Source organism: Chenopodium quinoa, unplaced genomic scaffold (genome assembly GCF_001683475.1).
Source record: "Chenopodium quinoa cultivar QQ74 unplaced genomic scaffold, ASM168347v1, whole genome shotgun sequence".
Taxonomy (NCBI): domain Eukaryota; kingdom Viridiplantae; phylum Streptophyta; class Magnoliopsida; order Caryophyllales; family Amaranthaceae; genus Chenopodium; species Chenopodium quinoa.
This window is the reverse complement of record NW_018745684.1, coordinates 2,420,707-2,443,378: the sequence shown is the minus strand read 5'-3', so window position 1 is coordinate 2,443,378 and position 22,672 is coordinate 2,420,707. Positions and strand designations below refer to the sequence as shown.

The 22,672-nt window shown below is 36.6% G+C and overlaps 2 protein-coding genes across 2 annotated transcripts; both read right to left on the bottom strand.

The window, feature by feature from the left end:
- Nucleotides 1–7,560: 7,560 nt before the first annotated feature.
- Nucleotides 7,561–9,562, bottom strand: LOC110718177 (probable inorganic phosphate transporter 1-3). Its single transcript, XM_021896984.1, has one exon. It carries the CDS (start codon nt 9,503–9,505, stop codon nt 7,907–7,909), a length of 1,599 nt encoding a protein of 532 aa, XP_021752676.1. The 5' UTR covers nt 9,506–9,562; the 3' UTR covers nt 7,561–7,906.
- A 5,737-nt stretch (nt 9,563–15,299) lies between these two features.
- On the bottom strand, nt 15,300–17,319 carry LOC110718135 (probable inorganic phosphate transporter 1-3). The gene has a single exon (XM_021896932.1). It carries the CDS (start codon nt 17,173–17,175, stop codon nt 15,577–15,579), a length of 1,599 nt encoding a protein of 532 aa, XP_021752624.1. The 5' UTR covers nt 17,176–17,319; the 3' UTR covers nt 15,300–15,576.
- Nucleotides 17,320–22,672: the final 5,353 nt, after the last annotated feature.

Genomic DNA, 22,672 nt, shown 5'->3' with positions numbered 1-22,672 from the left:
TGGAACATGAAATTTAAAGGTTGTTCTTAGTAAGGGGGAATAGCCTAAGTTATCTCATTAGTGTTTCCAAAAACACTAATCTATGCTTAATATATGTGAAACTAACCTGTTTGTTCCTAGCAAACAGTAGAATATGATTTTAGGGGGTGTTTGGTATAGGTTTTTTAAAGGGGTGGAAACGGAATCATGTTAGTGTTTCCGTTACATTGTGTTTGGTTACGGACTAAAGTAACACAAACCGTTAGTAAGTGGTAACCATTTCCACCCAATTGTTTCCGCCGTAATGAGTGAGGAAACAGATTCTCTTTCCTTCCTTTAACACAAAAAATACAGAAAACTCTTCTCCCTCCTCTTCGCTCGCTCGATTTTCTACTGCAAATCTCTAGATCTTGCTAGACGATTCTACAAGGAAAGCTGCAATTCTCCAGATCTTGCTCCTAAATTTTCAATTTTCTACTGCAAATATCAGGTTTGCTATCTTCATTTCTCTCGTTCAATTTCTAGGGTTCATGCAATATCAATTTTGCCGTTTCTGGTTTGAATTATTTACTTGCTTGTTCGATTGAATTTTTTTTTTATCTTTTGTTGATTTTCTGCTGAATTTGATAGTATATTGCTATTATTGCTATTATTGCTATAATTGTTGATTATTGCTATACTCGCTCGACAATATACATGACTCTGATTTAGATATAATTACAATGTTGTATTTGCTAATCTGCGTGATTGGTGGAGCATTCTTTGTTGATTAACTAGATATTGATATAATTACTATGTTTTATTTGCTAATCTGCGTGATTGGTGGAACATTCTTTGTTGATTGCTGTTGTTTTGCTGTTTATCGGGTTCAAGGGTTGGAGGTGAACTTATGAGAGGTGGATGGGGTTTCTGGTGGTGAGGATCGGTGGTGTTTTTGATTGGGTAAGTGAATGTCATGGTGATGGTGGTTTTTGGGTGAGTTTTGAAGTTAAGGATGGTAGTATATTTTACCTGGAACGCCTGGAAACGTATCAGTATCAAGTGAGTAATTCACAATGGGATGACGAATGATTTCATCCGATTTGTGCAGTATTTGGATATTCATAATAGCTGTCAATTTTTTTATTTTTTTTTATTTTTGTTTTTCGGAAAGAGTCAAATGCAGTAGTTTTTCTACTATTAAATCTCCAATTTTGTTGAACTTTCATTTAAACATCATACCATCAAGCCATCTACTTGATTAATAATGTATAATTCGTATGTATGAACTAAATGATATTGGTTATGACTTTTTTTTCCTTTATTATATGGGGGACAGGGGTTGGCTTGGGTAGATTAATTTATAAATTCTTAAACGAATGTCTAATTGGTATTGATTGCTGTTAACACACCAAATTATTTCTATCTAATTGATAGAGGATATTGCGTGCTTATTATATATATTCAACCTCTTATATGTTGTAATTGTGTGCTTATTATATAATAAATAAAATCATTTTCTAGTTTTCTATCGCAGACGATTACCTCATGTATGTTATTGCTCCATCCGGCCAAAAATCAGATTATGTTGATCGATGATGTATTTGTTTCTTGTATTTTAATGGTTTTTGATGGGTAATATATTGATACTATTGTATATTTTTTGGACTAGTTTTTCAAGATTTCTACAATGCCCCGACTTATGCGTTCCTCAAGGAAGAAAAAGCTAAAACAAATACAACTAGTTATTTCAATGGTTATTATTATTTTGATGATGTATTGGATGTGGCATATGATGTGTGTTGTTACAATAAAGGGTGTTCAATTGAAAGAAAGAAAAAGAAACAAAAAGTTGCTACGAATGTTAGTTTTGAGAGGGCTTTATAAAGAGAGTGATGTGAAATGCAAGAGTGAGCTTCGCGTTAATAGAAGAACTTTCAATATTATTTGTGAGATGCTTAGAGACATTGGTGGTTTGAGTGGAACAAAAAACATGTCACTTCAAGAGATCGTAGCCATGTTTTTATACACGTTGGCTCACCACAAGAAGAATAGGTCTATTGGACAATATTTCTTTAGAAGTGGAGAAACCGTGAGCCGACAATTTCACCTTTGTCTAAGGGCTCTTCTCAAATTACACGAAGTATTACTTTACAATCCCACACCAATATTAGATGATTGTGAAGATGAAAGGTGGAAATTTTTCAAGGTATTGGTCTTTTTTAAGCCCCTAAGTTTTTCTAGGATTTTCTTATTTTTGATTGTATGTAAGTAATATTTTTTCTTATTTTTGTAGAATTGTTTAGGGGCATTAGATGGGACTTACATTAATGTAAATGTGCCTTCACAAGAACGACCAAAATATAGAACAAGAAAAGGAACAATTGCTATGAATGTATTGGGTGTTTGTGCACCCAATTTGCAATTTATTTATGTTCTTCCTGGTTGGGAAGGTTCGGCCCATGATATGCGTGTACTTCGCAATGCTCTCTCTAGACCAAACGGTTTTAGGGTACCTCGAGGTAAGTGAAGCTCATTCTTTTGTGAGTGTATAAGTTTTGTTAGTTTTGGTAGGTAGTAATCCTTTCCTTTAATAACTTTGAAGGTAATTATTATTTGGTTGATGCGGGATATACGAATTGTGAGGATTTTCTTGCTCCATATAGAGGTCAAAGATACCATTTAAAAGAATGGACGGATCGACAACCCGAAAGTGCCGAGGAGTTCTATAACATGAAACATGCTAGGGCGCGAAATGTGATTGAGAGATGTTTTGGCCTACTTAAAGGAAGATGGAGTATTCTTAGAAGTCCTTCATTTTTCCCTATAAGAACTCATGGACGTATCGTGATGGCTTGTTGTTTATTGCATAATCTAATTAGAAAATTCATGCCTACGGATGATATAAACGAAGATGAATTGAATGAATCCGATGATGATTCCGAAAGTGATTCCGATGATGAAAGGGAATTTATTACAAGTGTTGCTACTTCGGATCATTGGACCAATTTTAGAAACAAATTATCCCAAGATATGTTTAATGATTGGAGGGCGAGAGGTAGACATGGTCAATAGCAAAAAATGTATGATTTTTTTTACCTTCGATTATATTATAGACATGGTCATCTGCCTTCTGTTCTTTTTATTTCTAATTTGCCTACTGTTATTTCTAATCTGCCTTATGTTATTTCTAATTTGTTTAGGATGGAGGCTAGCAATCGAGGAAGAGGTAAAAATAAAAGGTATTGGACGTATGAAGAAGATGCGGTTCTAATAAGATATTTGCATGAGTTGAGTTGCGATCCGAAGTGGAAGTGTGATAATGGGTTTAAGAATGGTTACATGAATAAGTTGGAAGAGATGATCAATGGTGTACTTCCTAATTGTGGCTTGAGAGCAATTCCCCACATTGAGTCGAGGATCAAGCATTGGTCGGAGAAATATAGTGCATTTGCAGAAATGCTATCCACCTCGGGATTTGGATGGGATGCTGAGAAGACATTGTTGCAAGTAGACAAGGTCGTGTACGATGAATGGGTGAAGGTATGAACTGCTATTTCATTCTTCTTTGTTCATTTTTTTCAATTACACTTTAGAACTGCTGCTCTGCTGGACAGTTGTGTGTAAAGGTATGAATGGGTGAAGGTATGAACTGCTGCTGGACAGGGAGAGAAGCAGTGTGTGTAATGGAAGGGGGCAGGGAGGGGAATAGGTGATAGGGGAGAGGGGTAGGTGCTGGACAGTTTATATATGAATTATGTACTGCTACAAATGCTCATTTTGCTTTAAATCTATACCTGGTTTCTTTGTGTTGCCATGTATGAAGCATGGCTGGTCTTTTGTGCAGGTTTTTACGAGGTTAAAAATTAGATATATGTCTGTTTTAGGGGAAGTGCTGTCAAATTTTCTGCAGATTATTCATGGATTAAAAAAAAAACCTGGAAGAGATTCAAGTGTCCTAAGAATGCAAGCTGGAATTGGAAGCAAGTGTGGAGAATAAGAGATATTATGAAATCTGGTTCTTGTGGTGATATATGGATTGATGATGCTAAAAGGCTACACAATAGCTAGTGGTTATAAGTGCAAAAGAAGCTTGGGCAGAATGACTTTTTATGTAATTTTCTTTGCTGGGGCTGTTTTATTTTCTGTGATTAACAGTTGCCTGGTTCAGTTCTGATTTTCATGTTTTGACTTGTTGCATTCTCTTATATGGCAGACTCATAAGAAAGCTAAAGGGTTGTTTGGAGTTCCATTCATTCACTATGAAACTCTTGCGGAGATATACGCAAAAGACAAAGCTACCGGAGATGCAAGTGAGTCGTTTGTTGATGCTATAGAAGAAATGGGTCAAGAGATTGATAAGCAACCATTCAATGTCGAGAGTGATGAAGAAGATGATGTGAATTCTACTCATTCGGACACTTATTCTTCTACAAGTCAATTCGGAAAACGCCCCATGAAGATAGAGGATGATCATATAACTCCTTCAAAAATGGCAAAAGTGAAGGCTTCTACAATTCATTCTTCCGCAAGTGATTCTACTACTCAATCCGGAAAACCCTCTATAAAGGCGAAGGAGACTAAGGTGAAAGGAAAGAACAAGGTAAATTTGAAGAGTTTGTGTAGGAATGATGATGATGATTTGGTGGCCTCCCTCCATGATTGTTCCAACAATTTTGGGAAGATATTTGAAAATATCAATGTTAATCTCGGGACTATGGCTAGTGCATGGTCTAAAGCGGAAGAAAGGGAGCAAAGAATGGATGAAAAGGTGAACAAGGTATTGGACGAGGTGATGAAGTTAGATGGCATTTCTCCATCCGAAGCTTTAGAGGTTGCTACTATTCTCATGGCGGAAGAACATAAGCTTCGCATCTTCTATCAAGCACCATTTAATATGAAAAAACAATATGCAATTGATCTTCTTAAGAAGAAGTAGCAACTTGAGCAATGTCTTTGTTTTTTTGTTGAACATATGCAACTTGAGCAATATAGGTTATTTTATTATTAGTCAATGTTTGGATAATTAATGAGTGTCAACTTTGCTATATATATATATATATGCAATACAGGTTATTTTATTTTTTTTTTATCTTTTTTTTACCATAAAAAAATGTAGCATAGACAATATTATATTATTCATTCTTATTTTTCATTTCCGTTTGTTATACCAAACAAGAGGAAATGGAATGGTGATAATTGTTTCCGTTTCCTTTGATGTACCAAACAACTAGTAAGGGTAACACTTTTTGTTACCTTTTCCCCTCCTAATTTATTTCCATTCCGTTTCCTATACTAACTCCATACCAAACACCCCCTTAGTGTTTTATACAGTGGAGTTCCTGATGGAGAAATATGTCAAGCAACAACATCTAGCTACATCTCCCTATGGTGAGGAACTTGTAGATCAAATAAGGATCAAGTTCCAAATTACACAGCAAAATTCAATTTGATCAATATCCTGGAGCAAGGCCATTGTGACAATTTGGAACACCTTGACTATAACACGTGGTATCAATTCCAAAACATGATTGCAACTACTTTTGAGTATACCACTAAGGAACAAGGTCAGGTTATTTGATTAAATAATTTTTGCACCCATAGCTAGATAATAAATTAGTTGAATATATATTTTTTCTTGTTGCTTACACGAAATTAAGGTTGAAACCAAATGAACGAGAACTTTATTTTCTCAAAATTTTCTTTATAAACGCTCATGTGGAATAACCTTAAGGATAGAATACTATCCAAGTTATTTTTTGAAAATTGTTATTAAAGTGTCCACTTTTATTTTCAAGGTGAACTGATTTATTAGTTGTGCTTATTTACATTGATGATATTTTGATACAACTAACGAACCCTTGCATAAAAATGATTGTTGCTAACCTTATGAGAAAATGTTTATTTCGAATGATGGGGAACACAATTTGTCTTTGGATCTACATATAAAATAGAGAGAACTATAATGATCCACACTGACATAAGTATTGAAAGGTATGGATGTTTCCTTTCGTTGTAATGTTGTGCAATCATTCTGGAAACATGAGGCTACTATCAATTGGTTGGGTTCTTTACCCCTGGATATAGGTATTTTTTTGTTATGTAAAACTTTAAGAGGCAACTTCTCTTTGTCTTTAAAAAAGATTATTACTTTCCTATGGAGTATTTGAAAAACCAAAAATGCCTTAATTTTTAAAAATAACCCTGTTTCGTCCTTGTCTACTCTTTCTCGAGCTCAAGTAATTTACTCTGAATGGATTATTAGGACTCATTTAGACTCTCTTGAGGCTACTCCTATTCTGGCCCCAACTCCTATTAAAATTGTTCATGTAGCTTGGTTCCCTCCCCCTGTTGGTGTTGTTAAAATTAATTTTGATGGTTCTGTTCGAGACGGGTCCGGTGCTGCAGGTATCGTTATTAGAGATCACTTTGACAATAACGTCTATAGCCGTGCGTTTAATTTAGGAACGACTACTCCTCTAATTGCTGAAGCTATAGCTCTTCGAAATGGGCTCCTTTTGGCCCGCGCCCATAATTTTTCTAATATTTGGTGATAACTTGCTTATTATTCACATTTTGCAAGGTAAAGCCCATTGTCCCTGGAAGATTCACCTATTGATGGATGATGTCAAAGAGCTTCTTCGTCATTTCTGTTGTGTGGACTCCAAGCACATTTATGGAGAAGGCAATCGAGCAGCATATTATGTTGCATCCTTGGGTCATTACATGCAAACCCGTCAAGATATAGATCCCTTTATAGATAGTAAATTTTCTTTTTTGATTACTTCAGATAAGTTAGGAGTTAGTCTTAAGAGAAGATTTTCCTAACTTCTGTGTACCTTAAAATAAAAAAAATAAAAAAAACCTCTTGGCGCATAGGGTCTACGTATTTTACAACAAATAGGTTGGAAAAATTAACATATATAGTACCACTAGATAGGTAAATAATATTATTTTATGGTATAATGGTAAAAATATTTTTCTAATGAAACAAATAAGTATGTAAATAATACATCAGATATTATACCATTGTGAGATATAGTATTACTGCTAAGACAACTAACCTATATTCTAACGATATTGTATAAAGCATAGGGCCTATGCACCTAAATGCACTCTTTGACACTTTGTTATATCCAAGGTTCAGGGGTTGTTTTGACCTTGGTGATTGAGCCGGAAATAGGGTGATTAGGTGCTATTTGTGTTATTGGTGATGAAGAAATAATGTAATTGTTTGCATTAGATAAGTGATGATCGATACTAGGCCTTGTTCACTTCACCTAAAAAAAATAATATTCAGTAAAAATAATTTTAGTTCATTAAAAATAAGTCCAATTCAGTAAAATTCATTTTAGTTCAGTAAAAATAATCAGTAATTTCAAAGAAGAAACATAATAGAAAATCAGTAAAATTAATTTCAGTTCAATAAAAATAGTTTAAGTTAATTAAAAATAATTTAAGTTCAACAAAAATAATTTCAGTTCAGGGAAAATAATTCAATTTCAGCAAAAATAAGGTAAAGTGAACATGCCTTACATTAATAATATATGATGCGGATAACCAAGAAAATACAGAAGATTGATAACTACACGGTTTTTGACAAATTTTTAAAATTGATACCAATAATTTAGCAGTTTTTAGAAAGATATATAAAAAGAGAGAAACTAATAAATAAAAATAATAATTTCATTATTGCATTCAACAGCTACATCAAGTAGCAAATCAAATAATTTAATTTCTTTACAAAAAAATTAAATTACAATCAGGAAAAACATGGAAAACAATAAAATAAAGTAAAACATATCCGAACCAATATTACAAAAATCAACATTGGCTTGGGGCACGAACAACAAAAATATGAATCGAACAAAGAAAATAAATTAAATATCAAGACTGAAGACCAAATAAATAACATGATCGGTATGTACGCGAAACAACAGAGCACTAATCAAGCAGAACTCCTGCGTTCGTCGTCAACTTCATCGACCTCAACCTCACCAGCTAATTCTTCAAGAGACTTACCCTTTGACTCAGGCACCATTAAAGTGCACAACATACCTAGGAAGTTGATAACACCAAGCACAATAAGGGATTTACTCTTCCCTATACCGGCGGGGTAACCATGGTCTCTCTTAGCAGGGTCCTTCTCTTGTGAGGCATACACAAATCCAAAGGCTCCTATAATGGCTCCGGCTTTTCCAGTTGCTGCAGATATACCATGGCAAGTTGACCTCAACCTAGCTGGGAAGACCTCAGCAGGCACCACAAAGGTAGTGGCATTGGGACCAAAGTTGGCAAAGAAGAAGGTGAGCCCGTACATGATAATAAACCCGATACGGTTCTCTTTTTGCTGCCAATATTTGTAGGGAAAGGCAATGGCAAACATGAAAACGGTCATGAAAAAGAACCCCATCATTTGAATCCACCAACGCCCAATTACGTCGATGAAAGCAACAGTGAACCAGTATCCAGGGACTGTTCCACAAAGAGCGATCAAGGTTTGAGCTCTTGCTACCATGTACACCTCCCTGATAGCATTCATATCTGCTGCCGGTGGGATCCACCCAATGGAGCTAAAAAGATCTTTTTGGAAAAGATTTTGACTATAAAATGCAATGTCAAGTAAGAACCAAGTACTAGTGGTTCCTAGTAGACGAAGACCGTATTGACGAGCAAATTGTTTTGTGAAAAGCCCAAATTGATTCTTTTCGCTCTTCGCTATTTGGTCAACCTTTTCCTCCTCTGCATCAATTTGAACCTTGAGGACTTTGGACATATCTGAAGCAGCTTGCTTAGCATCCTTAGCCACAAGAGCAGTGTATCTAGCTGTCTCAGGCATCTGCATACGCCAGTAGTATGTTGTGGCTGCAGGTATAGCCCCAAACATCAAGACAATACGCCAAATAAAGTCGCTCTCCGGTGGTAGGGAGGCAACTGCATTTACTTTGAAAGGGGGAGGCTTGAATTTGGCCTCAAATGCGGAAGAAACAATTAAGGAAACAATCCCACCAGCTAAGATACCCATGCCTTGCATAGCAAAGACAGCGGCGATGAAACTCCCACGAGTCTTCTTGTTAGCATATTCAGACATGATGGTGGCAGATAGAGGGTAATCACCTCCAACACCAAATCCAAGCCAAAAACGGAAGAAGCAAAGTGTTGTCATGACACTCTTGGCAGTGCTCCCAAAGGAGAGACCAGAGGCAATGGACATTGCAACCATCATAACCAAGGTTATACCATACACCTTTTTCCTTCCCATCTTGTCTCCGAGCCAGCCAAAGAAGAGTTGGCCAGCTAATGTCCCACAGAGGGCCACTCCACTTACGGCAGCTGAGACGTTGATAGGCAATGCTCCCGGCTTATTTGATCCGGGTACATTATAGTAAATGCGACCGAGAAGCTTTGTCAACAGGGAAATGCAAAACAAGTCATATGCATCTGTGAAGAATCCCATACCAGCAATCACAATTGCAGTGAAATGGTACCATTGTGTTTTCGCTACATCAAGTGCGTTCAGCACTTCTAGTTGTTGTCCTTTCACCATTAGTATGTCTCTTTTTGTTCTCCAGTTTCCTAACTCGTTGTCGACTTTATGGTCTACAAGGCCTACAAGCTAAGGTAAATTACATCGTTTAGTGACAGATAGTGTAATAGTTTTGTAGCACATAATTAAAGTTATTATTATATGCAATGACATTAATACTGTAGCACATATATATCTGTATAATATCACAAGACTATATATACAATTTAAGAAATGCATGCATGATACGTAGTTCTAGTATACATTAACAAGAAACTATAGCAAAGTAACGTTAATTATATGATGTTTTTATCTATTAATTTACAATTATGTTTAGGGTCACACATGCATGCTATAATCGAAGGAGATCGTTTGATCTTATACTACTCAAGCTCAAACGATAATGAGTAAACCACTAGACTTATAACAGGATTATGGCATAAAGCTAGGACAAGAAAAATTATAGAAAGAAATATTCATGACTAACCGTTTCGTAGAGGAGGAAGAAGAAGCCGAAGTAGAAGAGAGATATTTTAATTTTTGAAGAAATTGGAGGGAAGAAAGACAAGTATTTAAAGGGAAATCACGTTTGAACATTCTTCCGGAATCTACTCCGTAATCTTATAAGCATATACTCTTTCACGTTTTATCAAATAATTATTAATGGAGTTTACATGCAAATATATATGTTTATATGAAAGAAAATTTCCACAACTGGAAAGTCTCATGTTTCTTGTATGACAATAATAACACAACTGTCCAATCGTACACATGTACTTGATAAATTCATTTATAGTATCTTTAATTTTGTTAAACTACTATTAATTCTCTTAATAAATTACTATGCACTTCCTTTACTCTTTTTTACTTTTTCCAAGTCTCATTTGGTTGACATCGGAATTAAATTCCCATAGAAACTTGCATTTCATGGAAATTTATTTCTCTAATGAAATTCTTAGGAATTTCCTAAGGCACCGTTCACTTCACCTTATTTTTGCTGAACTGAAATTATTTTTACTGAACTGAATTATATTTTTGCTGAACTTAATTATTTTTACTGAATTGAAATTAATTTTACTGAACTGAAATTATTTTTGCCGATCTGAAATTATTTTTAATGACTTTCTATTATAATTCTTCTTTAAAGTTACTGAATTTTACTGAACTGAACTTATTTTACTGAATTGAAATTATTTTTACTTAATATTATTTTTGTAAGGTGGAGTGAATAGGGCCTAAACTTGTTTGGTTGGTAATTTGAGAACTTAAAATTCCCATGAATTTTGATTGACCTAGGAGAAACTTGGTAATATATTTCCCATGTTTTGTGAGAGTTGAAATAACCATGAATTTCCACTTCCTCTATTTTTACTTTTGTTTGTTAACCAAACAACTATCCATTTTATCAAATCCCATGAGTACATTTGGCATTATATGCGCCAATTAAGAAAGACCTAAAATGAACATAATTTGCTTTTTTTTAAAAAAAATAAAATAAAATTAAGATATACTTCCTTTGTTCCAATAATATTGCAATACAGATGAAATTAAGCATTCCAAAGCACATTTTATATGTTAAATATCTATAATTGTAAACATTATAAAAGTTGATATTGTGAAAGTATTTCATGAGACAAATCTAACAAGATCCCACATGATTATATTTTGTTTAACGTATAAATCATATTAAGTATTCTATTTTATGATTACTCTAATTAAATGAAAGTTTTAGAAAATATAACATTATATTGGTTGAATTTAAATTAATAATTTGTATGGAAAATTAGAGATAAAATTAAAATACATTTCCTCCGTTTTCTTTTATTTGCAACACACTCTAATGGCATGCACTTTGAGGAAGAAATTAGGTACTGCTGTAAACTACTAAATTAATAATGAAAATACTTTACACTTAATACCTACTACTTACAGAGTTAAAATTGTTTTGATAAAGTTGCTCGTTTACCTACTACTCATGTAACCAACCCCTAGAAAAACGTGCCTTAAAGCTTTGCTTCAAATAAATAAAACAGAGAAAGTAAAAATAGTATAATGTCAACTAAATTAGTGGGTGATATTCAATACATGAAATCAAATCCATTCTACCTCACTAATCTTGCAACTCTATTTAAATTTTACGTCAAGTAAAAAAGCATACTCTGGAAAGGAACAAACTAAATTAGTGCATTAGATAATGTTTTTATTTTTGGTCTTTATAAAATCATTAAGACAGGTGATGAAAATTAATTCCAAAATCTCCTGAAATCGAAAGAAAAGCTCCAATCGAGTCATCCTCCCGTTGCATTAGAACGATTAGATAATGTCTCACTTTCTTGCTCCTTTTTCTGTACGTTGGTTGGATAAGTTCCTGGCACGTACGTGCAAGGGTAACAAACCAACAATTCGATCTCTTCGTCCACTATAAATCCGTTGAGGGAAATTGGAGTGATTAAATACGAGTATTTAAATGTAAAACATGTTTACACATTCTTTAGAATATACTCCGTAATCTTATACGCATATACTCACTCTCAATAAGTCAAATATTTGTTAATGTTTGTATGAATGAAATTTTCTTGTATAGTTGTGTATGACAATTAGAAAACAACTATCCAACCATACGTTTGATGAATTCAATTATGGTATCTTTTGTTAAACTAGTATTATATGTCTCAATCAATCACTAAACTTCCAGAGCATTTGATAATATGTATACTCCCCGTACACTTTCAGTTGAAACATTTGGAAATAGTTGCACCATTCACATAATCACATTCATTTGACCACCTTTGTTAATTTATATGTTGGATAAAATATTTACATGGGATCTTGTTAGTTTCGTTGTAAATTTAATTTGTTTTCACAAAATAATTTTTTTATACTATATATTTTTTATAATTAAAGGTATAAATGTTTGAAATTATGTATCAGCAAGTGTGAAATTTAAAGTGAACAATAAACTATACTCCATTTGTTTAATATTGTTTTCCTACTTAGATCAATTTTGTCTCACAAAAATTAGAGATTCTAAGTAAGATTAACAAAATTAAATTGAAGGAGTATAACTATTGTACGCAAGGGTTGTGAGTCCTTGTGACTATCAATTTCTACAGTACATAAATTATGGCGTAGAAAACATTTTTTGGGGAAATGAATTTCCTTGTAAAACAATTTTTGAGCTGAGGAAAACACAAATGTAGATATATTTTTCCTTTATTTGTTTCCTTAATAAAAGTTAAATTATAGATGAAGAGGAAAGTAGAGTGAAAGAGGAAAGGTGGATGGGAGGGGAGGAAAGAGATGTTAAGAATATGGAGAAAAATGTAAAATCCCCTTCTTTCAAAAGGAAAATGATTTCACCCCTTTACATACCCAAAAAAATTAAAATGAAAGTATCATTTTATTATTAATATATATATATATATATATATATATATATATATATATATTATTGAGAAATAAACTTTCCAATACAAAGCAACAATTTTTTTGATCCCTTCTAAGATCCTAGACTTAATTAGCATTTTGTTAGGAGGATATATATATTGACTGTGCAATCTCGCTCTCATTAATACTTGTGAATATTTTGAGGTGGTGCTAGTTGTCTGAGGATATATATATATATTACTCCATAAGTAAAAATTAAGGCATTTTAGGTGTTTTAGGTGAACAACATTATCTCTTCCATAAATTCACACTACTCATAAATTCTTAATTCTTAGTTTACACTAATTATTTAAGTTGGTATGAAACTTACCATATTAATGGTTAAATGTATTGATCAACGACTACACAAAATGCACAAGTCACAATACTCACAAACATTACTTTGACCATATTATTCACTTAATATAACAAAATGTTAATAAGTACTGCAAAACATAATTAGAAATATCAGTTCTCTTTATAAATTTTTTACTTGTAAATAAGAATATATGTAATGATAATCAAAGTTGTGACTGACAAACTTCAAAGTTAAAATCAATTAAACACGGATTGGATATTACTATGTTAAAGGGAACATTCACTACAAGAAAACAGCTGATTTCCGACGGAATTTTTCCGTCGGAAAGGGTCTGCCGAAAAACCCTTCGTCGGAAAATTGGGGTTTTCCGAGCGAAATTCCGTCGGAAAGGGGCTTTCCGACGGAATTATTTCCGTCGTAGGAAGATTTGAATTTCAACTTCAGTCCGTCGCAAATTTCCGACGGATATTTCCTCGGAATAGTTCGTCGGAAAAGTTAACCTCCGACGGAAAATTCCGTCGGAACAGGAATATTCCGGCGGAAGAGGAATTTAAAAAAAAAAAACCAGCCCCACCCCACCACCGTAACCCCATTAGCCACTCTCACCAAAACCCCACCCACACCATACCCCACCACCGCTGAAACCACCCCTACCAAAAACCCACTCCCCCGAAACCACCCCTACCAAAAACCCACCCACTGAAACCACCAAAAAGCCCCCACCCCCACCACCAGCCCCCACCCTCTACCACCAGCCCACACCCACCCACCCACCCAGCGAAACCCCCCACCAGCCCACTCATAGCCACCCCACCACCGTAACCCACCCATACCCACCCAGCGAAACCCCCCTAACCCATATCCCCACCCACGAAACCCCCCTAACCCACAACTACCCACAACCCACCACCACTACAACCCCTAACCTACAACGACCCACAACCCACCCCTCAACTGTCACCCCAACCCACCCCACCACCGTAACCCAGAAAACCCACCACCATCCTAATTATAACCCAAAAAACCCACCCATCACCCTAACCCTAACCCGTATCCCCTCCCCACTACCACTACCACCACCAAAACCGTAACCACCCACAAGCACCACCACCCAAACCCACAGCCACCAAAATTAAAACCCTAAACCCGAAACCAACCAAACCCGTAATCACCCACAAGCACCACCACCACCCAAACCCACAACCACCAAATTAAATCTAAAAACAGAAATTAAAAAAAATTTAAACCGAATTAATAGAAAACAAAAAGGAAGACATACCTTCAATTCCACTCGAATTTGGGTTTTAAAGGTCAAGTTCGACCATGAAAACTCTAGATCTAGGGTTTTCAAAGTCGAATTTGACATGAAAAACCGTATGGTTCTTGGAAAAACCTTGAGAAGGAGGTGGTGGTGTGTTGGTTGCGCAGCGGCGGCGGTGCGTGGTGTTGCGCATAGAAGGAGAAGGAGAAGAAGATAGAAGGAGAAGGAGAGGAGAGCGAAGGAGGGAGAAGGACAGAGAAGAGGGAGAAGGAGGAAAGAGAAGAGAGGAGGATAGAGGAGAGAGAATAGAGGACGAAGAGAGGAAGGAGAAGAGAATAGGAGAGGAGAGAGAAAGAGAAGGAGAAAAGGGAAAGAAAGAGGCGGACAAATTAAGGAGGATTAGGGTTCTCCTTTTTTTAAAAAAATTTGATTCGGACAGAAAATTCCGTCGGAAATTTCCGACGGAATAAAAATCCGTCGGAATATATGGTATTTCCGACGGACTCTAATTCCATCGGAAAATTAACTTTCCGACGGAATATTCCGCCGGAAATTTACGACGGAAAATAGTCTTTCCGACGGAATATTCCGTCGAAAAGCCCATATATTCCGACGGATATTTTTCCCGTCACAATTCCGTCGTAAATGTCCGACGGAATAAAATTCCGTCGGAATTTCTGACTTTTGCGACTGAAATTTGTGTCCGTCGGAAAATGGCCTTTTTCTAGTAGTGATTTTAATCATTCACGATAAATTAATGTGACAACAAGGGACGATACTAGTTATTTGAAAGATAAACAAATGACGCATAAAGTTTTAAAAGTTTTGTTCAAATTAAATTTCATTGCATTCATAAGCCACATTTTAGTGTCAAATTAAATAAATTAATACAACAACCAAAAAAATAAAAGCATATATTATTTGAGTCCAATTGCTCAAATCAACATTAGAGCTCAATACAAACAACAAACCAACTGAAGTAGCAAATAAGAGAAATATTGGAACCGAACAAAAGATAATTAACGAGTATGTGCTGAATTAATTAAGTAGTAGATAGGCAACAACTCCAATTCACCGGAGTATTGATCAAGCGGATCCTCTGCGCTCATCATCAACATCATCCACCTCAACCTCGCCAGCTAATTCTTCAAGAGACTTACCTTTAGATTCTGGAACCATCAAAGTGCAAAGCATACCTAGGAAGTTGATAACACCGAGCACAATAAGGGACTTACTCTTCCCAATACCAGCTGGATAACCATGATCTCTCTTAGCCGGATCCTTTTCTTGTGAGGCGTACACAAATCCGAAGGCTCCTACTATAGCCCCGGCTTTTCCTGTTGCTGCGGATATACCATGGCAAGTAGACCTCAACCTAGCTGGGAAGACTTCTGCAGGGACCACGAAGGTGGTAGCATTGGGGCCAAAGTTGGCGAAGAAAAAGGTAAGCCCATACATAATAATGAACCCAATACGGTTCTCCTTTTGTTGCCAGTATTTGTAGGGGAAGGCAATTGCAAACATGAAAACGGTCATAAAAAAGAATCCCATCATCTGAATCCACCAACGTCCAATGACGTCTATGAAAGCGACAGTGAACCAGTAGCCGGGGACGGTTCCACATAGAGCGATCAAGGTTTGAGCTCTTGCCACCATATACACCTCCCTAATAGCATTCATATCTGCTGCTGGTGGGATCCACCCGATGGAGCTAAAAAGATCTTTCTGGAAAAGGTTTTGACTGTAAAATGCAATGTCGAGTAAGAACCATGTACTGGTGGTTCCTAGAAGGCGAATACCGTATTGTCTAGCAAATTCTTTAGTGAACAACCCAAATTGATTTCTTTCACTCTTTGCTATTTTGTCAACCTTTTCCTCCTCGGCATCAATCTGAACCTTTAGGACTTTGGACATGTCTGAAGCAGCTTGCTTAGCATCCTTTGCCACAAGAGCGGTGTACCTAGCAGTCTCAGGCATCTGCATACGCCAGTAGTATGTTGTGGCTGCAGGTATAGCCCCAAACATCAAGACAATACGCCAAATAAAGTCGCTCTCCGGTGGGAGGGAGGCAATAGGGTTGACTTTGAAAGGGGGAGGTTTGAATTTGGCCTCAAATGCGGATGAAACAATTAGGGATACAATCCCACCGGCCAAGATACCCATGCCTTGCATGGCAAAGACAGCGGCAATGAAACTTCCACGAGTCTTCTTGTTAGCATATTCAGACATGATGGTGGCAGATAGAGGGTAATCTCCTCCAACACCAAATCCTAGCCAGAAGCGGAAGAAGCAAAGTGTTGTCATAACACCCTTGGCAGTGCTCCCAAAGGAGAGACCAGAGGCAATAGACATCGCAACCATCATAACCAAGGTGATACCGTACACCTTCTTCCTCCCCATCTTGTCCCCAAGCCAACCGAAGAAGAGTTGGCCTGCTAGAGTCCCACAGAGGGCAACTCCACTTACAGCAGCAGAGACATTGATAGGCAATGCTCCTGGCTTACCAGAACCTGGTACATCGTAGTAAATGCGGCCGAGAAGCTTCGTCAATAAGGAGATGCAAAACAGGTCATATGCATCTGTGAAGAATCCCATACCAGCAATCACAATTGCTGTGAAATGGTACCATTGCGTCTTTGCAACATCAAGTGCATTTAGCACTTCTAATTGTTGTCCCTTCACCATGATATGTATCCTTTTTTTTTGGTTTTTTTTTTTTTTTTAAAAAAAAAAAAAAAATTCTTCTCTTACTTACTTTATCCTTCTAGCTTCATGCACGCCCTGCAAGGTAAATTCATTGTATTAGAGTATTTAATCATTTGATTTATAAATCACTAATTAATTATAAGATCAACTGCGTATTTAACTACTATAGTTCAATTCCAACAATCGACTCACATAAACTCTAAACGATTGTAACATTCACAATGGAAGAAATTTATGGTATGTATAAAATTGGACAAAAATACTAAAGAGAGTTAAATTCACCAACCTGTGCGTTATGAAGGAAGAAACTCAAGTAGAAGAATATTTGTATTTGTGAAGGAAATGGAGGGAACAAAGACGAGTATTTAAATGGAAATCATGTTTACACATTCTTCCGGATTGGAATCCTCTCCGTAATCTTCTAAGAATATACTCTTGCTATATGTCAAGTATGTATAAAAATAAATGGATCTTAATTACGTTACATGCAATGCCATGTTTGTACAAAATTTTAAGATTAATGTCTCCTTCATGACATTTGAAACACAACTGTCCATTGTTTGAAGGAATCAAGTACATGAAATTAAAATAAGCATATGTAAATTGATACCATGCATTTATACTTTATCTACCTTGATTTATAAATTTTCCTTAAAAAAGAAATATTGATTTATAAATATGATAAAACATAATAAGTATGTGAAATCTAGATAGAATCGTCTCGATCAATGTATAATTTATAAAATTTTTACTTATTATTGATAATCAGAGAAATTAATCATTATAGTGTGTTTTCTGTGTGGTCGGGGTTACTCGGTCAGTCAAGGGTTACTTATTATGGGGTTACTCAGTCGGCCAAGGGTTACTTATTCTGGGGTTACTCGATAGGTTAATGCGTTTTCTGTGTGGTCGGCTTACACACACCAAAACACTTAATGGGTAACCCTGATTGATTAACCCCTGACCAAGTAACCCCGACGGAGTATGTAACCTCTGAATAAGTAACTCCTTAATAAGTAACCCTTAATAAATAACCTCGATCACACGATGTGACCAGCCACATATAAAAATTTGTGTAATCTTTATATTTGGTGATCTGCTATACTCAAAGAAGAATCAGTTACGTGAAATCTTATTCGATGTGTCTCAATGAATATATTTTTTTAAAATAACCCAACTTTTTATAATGTTATTACTGACCGAGTATGTAACCTTTGAATAACCCCTGATTGAGTAACCCCTGACCAATCGAGTATCCCCTGACCAAGTAACTCCTGACCGAGTATGTAACCTCTGAATAAGTAACTCCTTAATAAATAACCTCGGCCACACGATGTGACCAGCCACATATAAAAATTTGTGTAATCTTTATATTTGGTGATCTGCTATAAAAATTAATTACATGAAATTTTATTCGATACGTCTCAATGAATATATTTTTTTAAAATAACAACTTTTTATAATGTTATTACTGGTTGCAATGAAGAGTTTACGTATGTGAAAATAAAAAGAATTAATAAGAGACGAGGGAAGTTCAATGTTATTGCTAAAAATAAGCTTTCTCCGTTATTAGTACGGACACAAACTAATGATAACTTATTTTGCAAATAGAATTTTACTTGGACCAGCAAGTGGCTAAACCCATTAAACAATTATCGAAAAATTAAGAGGACCAAGGCTTAATTACAGAATCCAACCACATCAAATTGCATGCCTCAACATCATCCAAAGTCTATTATTATTAAAAGAAATATTATTTAATTAAATTTTAAGGAAAGGACCGTATAATGTTTGGCTCCTTTTCAACTACGCATACGCCGTACGGCTCACCTATGTTTCTTTTAAGGACAAATACGGCTATACATACAGACATACGGTACATCCGTACAGTTAGAATATTGGAATTGGCATGAATGTCTTTGGTTAGTTAATACTATAAGGAATAATATTAAAAGAATTTTAACATTAATACTATAAGGAATAATATTTTTTTTTATTATTTTTAGTGAAGACAATAAGGATCTATAAGGAATAATATTAAACCTTATCGATCAATAATTCGACAAAATAACCTTAAAGCATTTATTTTATTATTCATTAAAGCAACGGATATAAATTGAATTTGGGACCATATTCTTTCTTTCATTAAGAATTCTAACCTTAAAACATGTACTCCGTGTTATTATCTCTGTTTTTTTAATTGATACATTTTGACTTTATCATTCACATGTTTTACATTTGTTTGTGTTTTTTTTTTTTTTACTATGTATTTATACTTGTGAAAATAACAAATGAGGGAGATCTTGTACGTTTCACTTTAATTTATATTTTATTAATATTCACTTTTTTAAAACATTATTTTTGCTTATTTGTAGATAGATATATAGATTATTGAAGTTTTGTATTTTCATACGTGACTAAAGAATCATATCAACTAAAAAGCAGATAAGTGCAAGAATAATTGGCTTTTTATTGTTTTACCATTTTACATTATGTATTACTCACTCTACAACAAAATCCCATTAAAAGGAATATTTAAAAAAAACAACTCTATTTAATTTCATCCAAGGGATTTTTTCAATTAAAAAAACTGAATCAAAATTACTTGTACTGATCTCTATTTATTAGTACTTAAAGTTACTGATTAAAAAGTATATTTTTGTTTTTACTGCATTGAAATTATTTTATCTTAATGTTATTTTTTAAGGTGAAGTGAACAAGGTCTAAAATTAAAATATTTTTGCAAAATTATTTTTACTGATTAAAACTAACTATTTTATTTTTTACTGATTAAATCAAATTTTTTATTACTGAACTTAACATTTTTTGCTGAACTTAATTTATTTTTACTACATATACTCCACTTATTTGACTTGTGATTAGGGGATTTTTCCCCGCCACGTGGACCAATCATGCGTTGCCATGTGGCCTCCACGTGGACCAATCAGAGTCCGCCACGTGTCACCTTGTGAGAGGTCCAAAGTGGACCTATCAAGCCACGACACGTGGCAGACAGAAAGGCCTGTCAGGAAAAGCAGTCTGCAAAGGTCCAGTTTCCCAAGCAAGCCCAATCAGTCCTAGGTTTCCTAGAAACCTAATATTTGGCACAGTCTCCTAGACTATAAATAAGGTGTTTTCCCCAAAGGAAACACCTATTCAGAAATATTCAAACACATTCAAAGAGCTTCATATCAATCCTGATTGACTCTCACACCTACTCTTACTCTCAAAGAGAACTAGTCAGACACCTGACACCCCAAAACTAAGCAATTCACATTGCAGACCCTCTCTTGGACCCCAAGAGAGACTTTACTTTCCGCACTTAAACTCCTCATACACGTTCTAACTTGATCGCTGGAGGTGGAGCTCCCACCAACAGGAGTCTCCGTTATTTTGCAGGTATAGGCATCCAGAGGTCAGTCTTGGATTTGTAACTCTTCCGTAGGACATCAAAAAGCCCCGAAACAATAGGCGCCGTCTGTGGGGAGAGTACATTTAAGATGGCTTCCCAAGAACCTGTACCGAGTCTAAGTGAGAAGCGGCCCATGGCCGAAGGCCAGGTCACCTCAGACCAGGACACAGATGACGACTATGAAGTCGTGACTCACACGGCACCTGACGGGTCCCTCAGGACTCGACGCATCTGTCCCACCGAAAGGAAGGAACGGATCGTCAGCCACGTCGGGCCCAGTGAAACAGCCGGTCCGCCGACCGTTTCCCAGGAGGCCGAGGGATCCACCCCTATTACTAGGAACGAGCTCATGAATCTCATGACAAGTTTCAAAGGAGAGATCAAGGATCTCATTGCTGAACGGACGGTTGTTTCCACCAAGGAACAGTCGGCCAAAAAGCCCTCTCATTCCGGGAGGAGCAAGCCAGTCAAGGATCGAGAGCCCACTCCTTACCCTAAGCCAAGGGTAGGGCCGAAGCCCTCGACAACCTTGGCCGGACTTAAAGTTCCTGCGCCAGGAAATAGGAAAGCCATCCGACATATTCAGCCGGATGGCTCCAAGAAAACATATTCCGATGCTCGGATGATAATCCAGCAAAAGAAGAATATGCAACTATTAGAGTCGGCCTCCACGTCGAACTTTAATGATAGTTTTCGGAATACCTCTATGGGGTATTCCAATCTGCCCCAAGGGGGTCAGACAGGCGGCATGTCCGCCCAGTCCACTCCTCAGTTGTTCTAGGCGGCCCCGTATATGCCCCAGCAACCATACGGGTCGTATGGACAATTTTATGTGCAGCCTACCCTTTTTGGGGGACAGGCGGCACCTATAGTCTAGCCTCTGGACTGGCAGCTTCGGCTGCAGAGACTTGGGGAACAGCCTACAGCTTTCTCCAAGGAAATAACAGAGGTCGCACAACCGGCCAAGGTAAAGAATGTATTGGTGGGCACCTATGACGGTACCACCAATCCTGAGGACCACCTAATGGCTTACACCAACCTTATGTATTTACAAGGGTTGGACGACGCCACTTGGTGTAAATGCTTCCCGGCCACATTGAAGGGCGTCGCCTAGCAGTGGTTCGGCAATTTGTCAGCCAGATGCGTTAATAATTTTAGGACGCTTGCATACCTGTTTGCGTCCAACTTCTCAATGAACATCCCCGCTAAGAAAACGAGCCTTGATCTGGGCACCATACAGCAGGGAGAGAAGGAAGGGTTGCGCTCGTTCATCAGGCGCTTCAATATGATGAGAATTCAGATTCAAGGGCTGTCTGATTAGGTAGCCTACACAGACTTTTTTAAGGGTCTGAAAGACGGGTCGGCCTTCAAGTTCGACCTCGTCAAAAAGAGGGTTGCTACCCTCCAAGAGGCATTGATGGAGGCGGATGCCTATATACAGGCGACCGAGCTCTACAATGTCGAAAAAAAGTCGGACTCAAAGACGTCCGATAAGAAAGAGAGTCGGCCTCAGCAGCCGGCTAAAAAAGAAGATTTGAAAAGAAAACAAGTCTAGGTGGCTGAGACTTCTGAACAGCCATCCCAGAAGAAAAAGAAAGAAGGGAAGACGTACTCCCCAAAGTACGAATTCAGCAAAGACTGTTATTCCATCCTTATGGAAATAAAGGACCGGGTCTCCATTGAGAAGCCGGCCCCTATGAAAGGTTCCGCAAAAAATCGGAACAAAAATAAATATTGCCACTTTCATGAGGATATCGGTCACGACACTAACGAATGCTATAGTCTCAAGCGTTTGTTGGACCCACTGGCTGATAAAGGGGTACTAAAGTCTTATGTACTAAGGTCAAAGGTTACCCTACAAACAAACTCTAGGGAACATCTTAAAAAGAAGCCCGGTTCTGCTAATAGTTCGGATACGGATGAAACTCCGATCTATATAATAGCAGGCGGTTTCGCTGGAGGTGGCCTGACCATTCGGGGTAACAAGGACTACATCCGGGGCCTCGATATTAACTCAGTAGACGAGGGACAGGCGTCCAAGGACCCCTTCCCCGAAGTCATAAT